Raw genomic sequence first — 14,001 nt, 5'->3', positions numbered from 1 at the left:
ACTTATAGAAGGTGCATAGGTTTAGATGGTTGTTTTCTTAAAGGAGTTTGTAGAGGCCAGTTGTTAGTTGTTGTGGACAAAGATGGTAATAACCAGATGCTGCAACTTGCTTGGAAAATAGTTGAGTATGAAAATAAAAATACATGAACATGGTTTGTCAAGTTGTTGAAGGATGATTAAGACTAAGAGATGGTGAAGATCTCACATTGATTACAGATATGCAAAAGGTATGTATACTCTTTTATTTTGTATTTGTATTTATTATTTTTCATGTTTTATTTATTATTTTAACATAATTACATCTACTATAGGGATTGTTTGTAGCAATTCAAGATATTTTACCTGTTGCTGAACATAGAAAGTGTGCTAGGCACATCTTAGCTAACTGGCTAAGGATTGGAGAGGTCGTCAAAGAAGACAACAATTTTGGTTGATTGCCAAGAGTACATTTGAATCTCAATTGAGGAAAAATGTGGGGAAGATGAAGTTGCTTGGTCCAGAAAGAATGATGGATGATTTAATGTACTACAACATAGAGTAATGGTGTAAAGTTTACTTTAATATTAAAGTGAAATGTGACTCTGTAAACAACTACATGTCTGAGTGCTTTAATGCATGGATCTTGGCAGCAAGGCACAAGACAATTATCACTATGCTTGAAGAGATAAGAGTGAAGATGATGACAAAAATAGCTAAGTTAAAAGAGTTCACAAATACTTGAAAGTACAATTTCTCTCCAATGGCTTTGAAGGTACTAGAGGAGAATATTGATAGGTCAATAAATTGTAATATTGAATTCAATGGAGTTGATGGGTTTGAAGTGAGAGAAGGACTATGTCAACACAGTGTAGATCTTGGCAGGTAGACTTGTAGTTGCGGGGCATAGCAGTTAAAGGGCATACCATGTGCACATGTTGTGGCGGCAATTTACTTTAAGAAATATGATCCTCTTGACTACATTGACAACTGCTACAGTAAGGAGACTTACTTGAAGACTTATGCCAATGTTTTTCAACCAGTCACAAACATGGAAATGTGGCCTGTATCTACTAATTCCACAGTTTCACCACCAGAAATCAAAATCATGCTTGGCAGGCCAAGTAAAGTAAGAAGGAAAGAAGCTGGTGAAAATAAAAAATCTGAAAAGTTAAATAGAACTGAGCTTGCCATGACATGCAACAAATGTAATGTTAGAGGCCACAACAAGAGAGGATGTCCACAAAGTGTTGAGTCATCAACAAGGGAAGAACCATCAAATTCAGGCAGGGAAAAGGGCAACACTTCAGGTTCAGGCAAGGGAAGAGGCAGGCCAAAGGTAATATCTTAACTTTAAATTGATATGTGATAACCACAAATAATTATTTTTAACTTTTTATTTATATCTATAGAAAGAACAAACTGAAGGTGAGCCTTCTGTAAAGAAGGCAAGAGGAAGACCAAAAAAAACACCTACTCCACCTGCAGCACCTAGTGCACCTCATACATATCCAATGCTTGTTGATTATCCTGCATCCTCTTCTACACCTCCTGACTATCATGCATCTTCAATACTTACTAATATCCAAAGAGGAAGGGGCAGGGGTAAGGAAAGGCCAACAATCATTGGAATGGGTGTGTTTTAAGCTGGAAGTAGATTCAAATTCCTTAATATAAGTGTTTTATATTAATTCAAATATGCTCGAAAATAGCCTTCCTACCTTGGTAGGAGTAAGGTCTACGTATACTTTACCCTCCCTAGACCCCACGTTGTGGGATTTCACTGGGTTGTTGTTGTTGTTGTATTAATTCAAATATGATTTCTTAATGTAAGTGTACTAGTTCTTAATTTAAACCAACTTTACTTGAAAGGGAGTCTTGGAGTAACTGGTAAAGTTGTTGCCATGTGACCAGGAGGTCACGAGTTCAAGCCTTGGAAACAGTCTCTGGCAGAAATGCAAGGTAAGACTACGTACAATAGACCCTTGTGGTCGGGCCCTTCCCCGGACCCTGCACATAGCGGTAGCTTAAGTGCACCGGGCTGCCCTTTGCCCTTTTTTTGTTTTCATTACTTGAGTGCAGCTTGGTATGCCAAGTTGTATCTTCTCTACTAGTACAACAAAGGTGACAAGATCAGCTGATGTTACTGATGATATTGGTTTCAAATCAAGTACTACAAGCAAGCTGAAATGGAATGGAAGAGCAGCTATCTCAACAAGAAAATTTGAAGAAATGAGAATGAAACAAAGAAAAAAATCAAGTAGAAGCGATTCAAACAATCCAATCCAATCCAAAATGACATTTCTTGACAATTTAGGAAGCACTGATGTTGCAGTACTTTTTAAAGTTATTTAGTAGACATGGAAACATTTTCTCATTTTGTTTTGTTGTTTGATGATGTATTAGTATTAAACTACGACTTCTATTTTTGTTTTTTATTGTAATTTGACCTTATGTAAGGCCTATTTTATAATGGTGTTTTGTCTACTAAAGACGACCTATTTACAAATGGTGTCTATGTCTATTCAATTGCTTCACTATTTGTTGTAATATAGGGAAAAAATCAGTAGCATAGTGTGGAGGAACAAAGTTTTGCCTCATGTCTTTACACAAAATTTTAAAAAGATTCATTGATATAGAACTTTGTCATATTACATATTGCAATCAAGAGTGTTCCAAAGCAACTACACAAATCAAAATACACAAGATAGGTTGAATCACTACTTGAATCACATCTAACTAAGCTATGGCAATTTAATTACCTCAGTACTTGAATCACTACTTTGAAATAGGTTGATGAACAAAGCAACAACACAAATCAAAATACACAAAATGACCTTCCAATTGAACATACACCATTTCCACTTTCTTTGAACTATTTGAAATGACCTTTCTTTGAACCTCTTTTTCAGATTTATCAAATTGTCAATCTAAACCTGTTGCTCACTTATTTGATTTTGCCTCCTCCAAATTTCATCTTCCAACTCTTTGATTTTGTTCACCAATTTTGGAAGGATAAATTTTGATCTTGAATCGACTTCTTCTTTGCCTCTTCATCGAAAAAAATTACAACTCTTAGACTGAAAAAAAGAATCAAAACAGTACATTAACATCAATTAAACCTAAGAAAATCAACAATAGAAGAGAAATCACATATGCCATAGCAGGGGCAAGACCAAACTCGTCTTCCAGGATTTTTCTTCGACCAAGAAGTCTGCATATGCAGTAAAATTTCATGTTTGCATCGCACCATGGCTTTGAGCATTGGGTCCGACTCTTCCATGCATAGCTTATTCAAATCGGCATTTGCCATTACTAACCCTAACAACACAAAAAATGAGAAATTGAGGAAGATTACGCACCCTCCAACACCCTCAAGCTTTAAGCTTTGTAGCGGAAGATAGAATTAAAAGCAATGACAAATATCACCCTATTCTAAGCTTTGAAAATGGTGGATTTGAAGAAGATGAAAAAGTTTTAAGCTTTTCTCATTTTAGTGACCGTTATAATGGGGAAAAAGAAAAATTAATTGCTGATCTGGACTCCACGTGTAGCTAAAATTAGAGTTTAACGCGCCTAGAGGAGGTGGTTTCACTTTCTATGACACATCAGCGTAGAAGGGTTAAATAATATATAAAAAAAAAAGGTTCAGGGGGGTCATAGGACCCTCGTGAAGAATGAGTGTGTAGTTGAAAATCCGATTATAGCTTGGGGGGGCTTTTGGCCATTTTCTCTCATATCATTGGAGCAATTTGCCAGGAGCAGTGAATCAGTTTCCCCCCAGACATTTGTGAGGCTTTTATTTGCACACCATTTAAGGCCGAATAGTAAGGTTGCTTCTTCAACCATGTTACTTGTGCCACGCCCTAGATTGATTGAGTAGGCAAAGATAGTATGATCAAAAGAGTCTCGGACCGGTCCTCCTCCTCCACAAGAACCTTGAAGGCAACTACCATTACTATTAAGTTTAAAAGTCGTGGCGGGAGGTTTGATCCATCTAAAGGAGTTGATGATATGTTGGTGAATGTTGGCATAAAAAATGTTGTATAAGCTTCTCCACGACTCCCCTATATTGGCTTTCCCAAACTTCCGCTTGGTGATCGACAAATGTCCATTTGTAGATCATTTTGTATATATAAGCTTCAAGTTTATTTCATTTTGTTTTTGTATATAAATTTTTGAGTAGTAACTTTCTTATCATTATTTATATGACATTCATTAAAATTTAAATTGATCGAATAATGGCTTTTTTACTATGGTGATCCTTAGCTGAATTGTGGAGGACCCTACTTATGGCAAAACTGTTATAATATTTTTGGAAATGGATTGTGTGCACCTCCCCAATTCTTTGAGTGGAATATTTGTAATATATGTAGTGGTAAAAATGGTTATTAGAATGGTTGGTCTAACTCTTATTCCCCTCCGCTGATCCCTTATTATGATTCTTATGTTATTTATGATGATGGCAGATATAATGAAGCGATGGAAACACTAACAGAAATTATTAATATACTAAAGCAACATGAGGAAACCTATGCACGGGAGACAACAGGCAAAAATCTTGGAAAGGATCAGTGCCAAACTCACAGAGATGAAGGCGAAGGCTGAAACTTATAATGATCAGCAAGTTATAGTCGTAGTCAATATCCAGAATGAACCTCAAATAAAAGAAGACAGTGAATTCCCACAAGCAGAAAGTTGTGACGAAGAAGAAATAGTGATCGAGTCAATCTTGACTCGAGAAACAAGCTCAACAAATAAAAATTTCATGGGTTTATCCGGGATGATCTTTCCAATATGAGAAAACAATTGAGTGAAAGAAGAATAGAACTCAAATAAGAGATAGAGCAATTAGACTCAAATTTTCATGACCTGTAGTGTAACACCTCATACCTCCAGTGAATTTGGTAGTACTTATGTGCAAAGATCAAAGTTTAAGAATGGGGAGTGTGTTTGATGTGAATTAAAGTTATGAGGAAACTCTAGGACAAAATTGGGTTTAAAGCTTCCCCATAGATTAAGTTTTCGCATATTCCCACATAAGATCCAACTTCAAACAAGCATATCTCCTTAGGTATGAAGAGTTACATGGTCCATTAAATATCAAATTAAAGGTCTTCAAATTTTGTTTTCAACGCATCAATCCGTTTGTCAGTATGAGCTTTGTAGGTCAATATGAGTTCTTTAAGAAAGAGCTGCCATTGGTGCTTGTCCACAAGCTCACAACACGAGCAGGCTAGCGTCCCATGGCAATGTTGTGGCGTACAAGCAGCAAAGTGAGGCCAAAATCATGCACGAACCAAGTATCTACACACACAGGCAAGGCAGCACATGCTGATGGACACGCAAAGCGTCCTCCATGGCATCATCATGTGATCCCTAGAGCCTTTTTTGAATGTCCTACTATCCATGTCGTATTCATGCTAAATTATGATTATTTTTTCCCCTTTTTTCTCAAAATATGAACTTAATGTTATAATGACTTGATTTTTCCATGATTTTATTTCACGAATTATCACATCGTATGAACCATGATTTTTCTTCAAAATACAAACTTTATGATATTATGACATGATTTACATGACTTAGATTTATGAACCATGTTGTATGAAACTTATAAATTTTGCAACCTAATACACATGAATCGAACTATGATTTATGAGCTCTTGATCTAATTTTTCCGAGCAGGCCAGAGGCAGAGGCTTCGAATGCGACCATCATAAGTATTATTCAAGTTTGTCATCAGTGAAGTACGATATTATTTGATCCAGGCTCTATTTATGCTCAAGTGTCTACATACTTTGCTTCGGGCTTGGACATGTTATGTGCTTTACCTATTCATGCTTTTACTCCTATCAGTGATTTTGTGGTTGTGGATCGAGTCTATAGATCTTGTGTGGTTACATTGGTATGTGGAACTTCATGAATTTAGAGTGGGTCCCATAACATGGACATCCACTACTACTTTTCATAACACTCCCCCTTGGATGTCCACGTGTAAAAGAAAAATTCTAGTGAAAGAATAAATATACATAGTTATCTTGAACATCCATAGATGTTGTGTCATGTTAAAACCTTACTAGAAAAAATCCAGTGGGAAAAAGCCCAATGAAGGAAAAAGAGTACACACATCTGGTAATACGCCTTGATTTCTGCCTCATTAAAAACCTTACCAGGTAAAACCCAGTGGAACAAAACCTTGGTTAAGGAAAAAGAGTGCAGCGCGTATTTTACTCCCCCTAATGAAAACTTCATTTGATATTTTGTAGACGACGCATTCCAACCTTATATCTCAGCTTCTCAAAAGCTGATGTTGATAATGCTTTTGTGAATAAATCTGCAAGATTATCATTTGAACGAACTTGTTGTACATCAATATCACCATTCTTCTGAAGATCATGTGTGAAGAATAATTTTGGTGAAATATGTTTCGTTCTGTCTCCTTTTATGAAGCCACCTTTCAATTGAGCTATATACATGGCATTGTCTTTGAATATAATTGTGGTACTTTGACATCATTTTCTAGGCCGCATCTTTTTTTGATGAACTGTCTCATCGATCTCAATCACACACATTCTCTACTTGCTTCATGAATTGCTATTATTTTAGCATGATTTGAAGAAGTAGCAACAATAGACTATTTTGTAGATCGCCATGATATAGCAGTTCCGTCATGTGTAAATAGATAGTCTATCTGAGATCAAGCTTTATGTGGGTCTGATAAATAACCTGCATTTGCATAACCAATAAGATCTGCACAACCTTTGTTAGTATAAAATAAACTCAAATCAATGGTACCCTTTAGGTATCGCAAAATGTGTTTGATACCGTTCAATGCCTTCGCATTGGGGATGAGCTATACCTTGCCAATAAATTAACAAAAAATGTTATATCAGGTCTGGTTGCGTTAGCAAGATACATAAGTGCACCAATAGAACTGAGATATGGTACTTCAGGACCAAGAAGTTCTTCATTCTCTTCTAGGGGTCAAAATGAATCTTTATTCACTTCAAGTGAACGAACAACCATTGGAGTACTTAATGGATGTGCTTTGTCCATGTAAAATTATTTTAAGATTTTTTCAGTGTAGGCAAATTGGTGGAAAAAGACCTCGTCTGTTAAATGTTCAATTTGCAGACCTAGACAAAGTTTTGTCTTTCCAAGGTCTTTCATCTCAAATTCTTTCTTTAGATATTCAATAGCCTTTTGGACCTCTTCAGGGGTTCCAATGAGATTTATGTCATCAACATAAACGGCGAGTATAACAAACTCTGATTCCGTTTACTTAATAAAAACATATGGATAAATGACATCATTTATATAACCTTCATTTATCAAGTACTCACTAAGGCGATTATACCACATACGTCCTGATTGTTTCAAACCATCTAATGATCTTTGCAATTTCATTGAGTACATCTCCCGAGACTTAGTACATGCTTCAGGAAATTTTAATCCTTATGGAGTTTCATGTAAATTTCATTATCAAGTGAACTATAAAGGTAAGTTGTAACTACATCCATTAGATGTATTTCAAGATTTTTATGTACAGCTAAACTGATGAGATATCAAAAAGTTATTCCATCCATAACAGGTGAATATGTTTCTTCATAGTTGACCCCGGGTCTTTGAGAGAATCCTCTTGCAACAAGGCGTGCCTTGTATCTTACAATTTTATTTCTCTTATTTTGTTTTCGCACAAAAACCCATTTATAGCCAACTGATTTTACACCTTCAGGGGTTTGGACTACAGGTCCAAAAACCTCACGTTTAGCAAGTGAGTCTAATTCTGATTGAATTGTCTTTTGTCATTCTGGCCAATCATATCTACGTCGACATTCTTCGACGGAATTAGGCTCAAGACTTTTACTATCTTATATGAGGTTAATTGCAACATTATATGCAAAAACATTATCCACCATAATTTTTGATCGATCTAAATTTATCTCATCACCGGTAGAACTTATTGAAAGTTCTTCATTCACTTGAGTCTCGGGTTCACTTATTTCTTCAGGAATATTAGGATTACTCAAATCTTGACCTTCTTCAGGGGTTCTTTTGTAGTATCATTTTTGTTATTCCTTACACTTCTCTTTCTAGGATTTGTATCCTTTGAAGCCAATGGTCTACCACACTTCAGGCATGTTTGAGATTCAAAAGCTATGATACTAGTAGATGGTCCTTTTGGGATATCAATCTGGATAAGCACATTCACTGCAGGGACATGTGACTTAGTTATCCGTTTCAAATCAGTAAATGCATCTAGCATTTGATTGGCCCTGCTCACATGTGCAGGTACGTGGATCAAAATGAGATAGTGATAAAACCTTTCACGCAATTTCTCTTGCGGTTCTTCCTTTCTATCCCATTTATCTATAAGAGTTGCTTGATTCTCCCCCATATTTAATAGGACTAGACTAAGTTCGGGTAGATCTCTGAGGTGCCGTCTTAGCCTTCCCTGAATAGGATCGCTCCCACACCTGTAGCGTTCGTGATCGACCTCCTCATCCAAAGCATGATAGAAATATCTTTAATCATCAGGCAGGTAGAAACAAACAGGCCATAGGCAGAGGAAGCCCCCTTTACCAAATTCTTTTTTTCTCCCCCTAATGGCGAAAAAACTGTTTCATCAAACCGATAATCTGCAAATCGAGCAGTAAATAAGTCTCCTGTCAACGGTTCAAGGTAGTGAATTATGAAGGATGAGTCAAACCCAACATATATGCCCAACCTTCGTTGAGGGCCCATCTTTGTACGTTGTGGTGGTGCTAAAGGCATGTATACCGCACAACCAAAAATTCGTAGATGGGCTATATTAGGCTCATGATCAAATACTAGTTGTGACGGAGAGTATTTATTATAATGTGTTGGTTTGAGACGTACAAGTGCTGCTGCATGTAAGATAGCATGACCCCAAACAGTAATTGGCAATTTTGTTTTCATTAGTAGAGGTCTGGCTATCAATTGTAGGCGCTTAATAAATGACTCTGCAAGGCCATTTTGAGTATGAACATGAGCAACAGGATGTTCAATTTTTATCCCAATTAATAAGCAATAATCATCAAAAGCTTGGGATGTAAATTCTCCAGCATTATCAAGGCGAATAGTCTTAATTGGATAATCTAGGAATTATGCCCTTAATCTTATTATTTGTGCTAACATCTTTGCAAACGCCAGGTTGCGAGATAAGAAGAGGCACACATGAGATCATCTAGATGATGCATCTATTAGGATCATAAAATATTTAAACAATCCACTAGGTGGATGAATAGGTTCACATATATCTCCATGTATACGCTCTAAAAAGGCAGGAGATTCTATGCCAACCTTCAGGGTCGATGGTCTGGCAATTAATTTGCCTTGATAACAAGCAACGCATGAAAATTCATCATTCGTAAGAATCTTCTAGTTCTTTAACAGATGTCCAGTTAAATTTTCAAGAATTCATTTCATCATTATTGATTTAGGATGACCTATTCGATCATGTCATAGCATAAATGTATTTAGATCAGTAAACTTCTGGTTTTCAATCATATGTGCTTCAATTGTGCTAATTTTTGTATAATATAGGCCAGACGACAAAATTGGTAATTTTTCCAAAATATATTTCTGGCCTGAGACACTCTTGGTTATACCAAGATATTCAATATTCATTTCATTTAGTGTCTCAATATGATATCTATTTCTGCGGATATCTTTAAAACTTAACAAGTTTCTTGGAGATTTAGAAGAGAATAGTGCAGCGTCTATAACAATCGTTGTCCCCTTAGGCAGAAATATAGTAGCTCTTCTGAAGCCTTCAATCATTTTTGAATTACCGGAAATTGTAGTAACATTTGTTTTTCTTCTAAGCAAGTTGGAAAAATATTTCTCGTCTTTAAAAATGGCATAAGTTGTTCCACTATTAATTACACAAATATCCTCGTGATTGATCATTGATCTAAACAAAATTTGAGGCATATCCATATTTTTCTTCAAAAAGAAATAAATTAAATATTATAATTAAAACATGGTTTATTACACAAATTTTATTTATTTACATGGATTAAAAAAATACAAACATATTATTTAGTACATACAAAAAAAAATATTTAAATATTATCAGGATTATCGATATTCATATTTCCTTCATCAGTTACATCCAGATACATAGGCTCAATATTATCTTCAGAGATAAAGTTTGTCTTTAGATTATTTTCTACCCTCTTCAAGGATGCCTGATATAGCTGAACCAGACGTTTTGATGACCAGCAAGTCCGCGACCAGTGCCCCATACCTCCACATCTATGACATATACTTTCTGAATTTTTCTTTGGTTAAGCTTCTGGCTTTTCACTCTTCTTTTTGTACTGCTGATCATTTCTCGGTACCAGCCGAGCATCATGATTATAATTTCTTCTTCGACCACGACCACGACTAGGGCCATGACCTCTTTCTCGTTGGTTATAATTTGTCTAATTCACTTCAGGGAGTGGCAAAGAACTAACGGACCGACTATCATGACTTTTCATTAGCAATTCGTTGTGGCTTTCAGCAATAAGAAGGTGAGAAAGTAATTCAGAATATTTTTTAAACCCTTTTTTGCGATATTACTGCTGCAAAGAACCAATGGGCTGACTATCATGATTTTTCATTAGCAGTTCATTGTGGCGTTCAGCAATAAGAAGGTGAGAAAGTAATTCAGAATATTTTTTAAACCCCTTTTTACGATATTACTGCTGCAGGAGCATATTTGCGGGTGAAAATGTAAAGTATATTTTTTCAAGTTTATCTTGCTCAGTGATTTCTTCTCCGCATAAATTTAATTGAGCTATAATTCTAAACAAGGCAGAATTATATTCAGTTACATTTTTAAAATCCATTAATCTCAGATTTAGCCAATCATGACGTGCCTGTGGAAGGATGACTAACTTCAGGTGGTCATATCTTTCTTTTAGATTTTTCCATAATTTAAGGAAATCCTTTAATGTAAGGTACTGTAATTTTAATCTCTCGTCAAGATGATGGCGGAGAAATATCATGACTTTGGCACGGTCATGACTAAATGTCATATTGTCATCTTTGATGGTGTCTGCCAGACCCATCAATTTTAGATGTATTTCGGCATCTAGTATCCATGATGAGTAGCTTTTTCCAGATATATCAAGAGCAACAAATTCAAGTTTAGAAATATTAGACATTTTAAGAAAATAAAATTCTTACCTTTTTTGTTACCTTCTTAAAAATATAGCTCAAAGCGATGGAGGCTCGTGCTGATAACGTGTTATAAAATAAACTAATTTTGCAAACTAATTAAAAAAAAAGAGCTAGTAAGAAAATGAGAGAATTCCGTATATTTTTTCTTATGTGCGTAAGGCTATTTATAGCCTGAATTGTTAAGGGATAAGGGGGAGTGTGCAAATTTTCTCCTTAAAGTGGGTCCCATAACATGGACATCCACTACTACTTTTCATAATAGTAATAACCTTCTTAAAGTTTTGTTTAGACAAAGCTCTTTGTTTTTTCAATAAACAAATTCAACTATTGAAGCTACTCAAAAACCCTTATTGAATCACTCTCTAATAAAGTTTTTCCTTTTTTCGTGCAGAACTTGAAATTATACCAAGTTTGTAGCAGGTAGGGACATTACCCCTGGTCTGATTAACATATGCTAGGATTCGGGTACTAAGACTATACAAGCATCGCAGATGCTCAACATTTCCACAACTTGGACCATTCTGGAGCAAATACATTTACTTCTCTGATAAATGTATCAAAAGCTGTCATATTATAGCATCTTGAAATTACCTCAGGAAGGTACTTGTAAATGAGAACATAAGTATAGGGAGAGTTGTGGATTTCTGGTTCTCTAATGTCATTTCATTCAGTAGTTTTAAATCTTATACAACAAATGATAATGGATTTTTCACTAAACCATGCTTACACAGATAACCAAAAGGTTTGGTATTGTCTTCAATACACTGTTAAGTGTGTTTTTCAGATTCATCATGCAGAATTATCCATAAGGATTAAAAGAAGGGAATGAAATCACCATATTGACAAAATGAGAGAGGGCATACACAGCTTTCACCTCCTAGCAATAACAGTACATATGTTGATGCTTAGTTCGCGAAGCCAATAGTTTCTTGTTCGTTCTTGAATGTATCTTCTTTTTTCCCCGTTTGGAGCACTAAATGTTTGTTAGGGGAGGGTTGTAGAGAGACAAGATAGCACAGATTAAGTTTTTATCTTTTTGATTGGCTATAACAGAGATTAAGTTTTGAATTCACTAAAACCTGGCAAAGCTAGTACATGGACGTAACACAGGAAGATAATAACGAATCTAGGCTCGAAACAATAATATCATTGCAAAGGTTCAATCCAAAACAATCACAATACTATTCGAGGGTATTGATAAAACAAACAAAAGCTACACAAAGTTGAAAAGATGTGAGTTCTAATACCTTGAATAACTTGTGCTTTTACTTTTTTCCCCTTACATTTGACATCAAATCCTTCAAGAACTTTGCTGATTTCGTAATTGGCGAATTCACAGCCATCAAGTTATACAAAACATTCTCAACTTCAACAATTGATGGCCTTGTTTTAAACCTTGAAACCACCTTCAACTCTCCATCTTCTTCAACAAACACATACCATTTTTCACCACTCAAAACACCATCTTTAACACATTTAAACATCACCCCTTTTCTATTACTCAATATCCCTCTAACCTCCAATCCCATAAATGAATACACAACCTCAAATGAACTCACAAATCCACTCAGCTCACCAAAACTACTCTCTTCATCAAAACCCCATTTAGGATTGAAAATCACCAAAGGCTTTGGGTACAATGTATCAGCAATTTCCTTCATTACAGTCAATCTTGAAGCCTCTGGAGCCATAAACACTGTCACATCTGCAGAAATTTCAATTCTTGATGAAATATCTAAATTTTCAATAATGGGGTTTGAAGATTTCTTCTCAAAGGCTGTTTGTGCAGCTTGGGTTAAGCTTTGGTTAGGCCATAAAAGCAGAATCTTGATTTTTGGGGATTTCTTTTTTATGGGCATTTCTCCAAAAATATCAAGAGCAAGTTGGGAAAGTGCAGAGGAGGAGTCATCAACAACTGGAATTTCAACACGAAATCTTGGTTGTTTGAGTTTCTTGATTCTCCCAATGAGTTTGGGATTGTTAAGGGGTTTCTCTAAAGTGGTTGAAAGAGAGAATTTTGCTTGAGAAATGGCATCTTCTTTGGTTGTAGGTGGGGTAGGAGAAGAAAGTGAACATTGAAGAGGTGAAAATTCTGACTTGGGTTTTCTGAAGAAAACAGAGTGATAAAGATGGTTAAGTTGTTGTTTTGATCCTAAAGAGCTCAAGGAACTTTTGTAAGAATGGGAAATTTGGATAGATTGTGTATGGAATTTTAGAAGATTGGAAGCCATTTGAAGTCAAATTCTTGTCAAAGGGGATAGAGTTTTGGAAAGAAAATACAATTTTGGGAACATTTGCTCATCTGGATAAGGCTTTATAGAAGTTTCAGTAGCCTCACAGAACTTAATATTGTAAATTTTTGGATAATGCACCAGCACCCCCAACTATGCTCGAAATTTCAACTACACGTCTTAATTTCATTAAGGTTTTATTACCCTCGAACTCATTTATTTTATAATTTCGTGCACCTTATTTGTATACGTGGCACACTGAACCAACACACGCGCTTCAACTGCGTAGATTCACGGGGTATGCCACGTATGCAATAAGGTGTACGAAATTACAAAATAAATGAGTTCAGGAGGTTAATAGGATCTTAGTAAAGTTAAGATGTATAGTTGGAATTTTGAGCATAGTTGGAGGGGATACTTGTGCCTTTTCCCTAAATCTTGGTTAGTCTATCAAAATTAGCTCATCAAATTATAACTCGTCCAACTTGTTTTAGTTCAAACAATCCGTCCATTTATATCCAACTTATTTCAATTCATCAAAGTATTTATGTTGATACAAAATTTCTCTAGGTTATTAAGTTGAAAATAAGATATGGCC

General features: G+C 35.6%; 1 protein-coding gene across 1 annotated transcript; it reads right to left on the bottom strand.

Annotated features, from left to right (window-relative positions):
* Positions 1-12,299: 12,299 nt before the first annotated feature.
* LOC129870361 (uncharacterized) lies at positions 12,300-13,472 on the bottom strand. The gene has a single exon (XM_055945118.1). The coding sequence runs from the start codon at positions 13,401-13,403 to the stop codon at positions 12,438-12,440; it is 966 nt and encodes a 321-aa protein (XP_055801093.1). The 5' UTR covers positions 13,404-13,472; the 3' UTR covers positions 12,300-12,437.
* Positions 13,473-14,001: the final 529 nt, after the last annotated feature.

This window comes from Solanum dulcamara, chromosome 10, assembly GCF_947179165.1.
Source record: "Solanum dulcamara chromosome 10, daSolDulc1.2, whole genome shotgun sequence".
In the NCBI taxonomy this organism is placed as follows: Eukaryota; Viridiplantae; Streptophyta; class Magnoliopsida; order Solanales; family Solanaceae; genus Solanum; species Solanum dulcamara.
The sequence above is the reverse complement of the archived record's forward strand: the minus strand, read 5'-3'. Positions and strand labels throughout refer to the sequence as shown.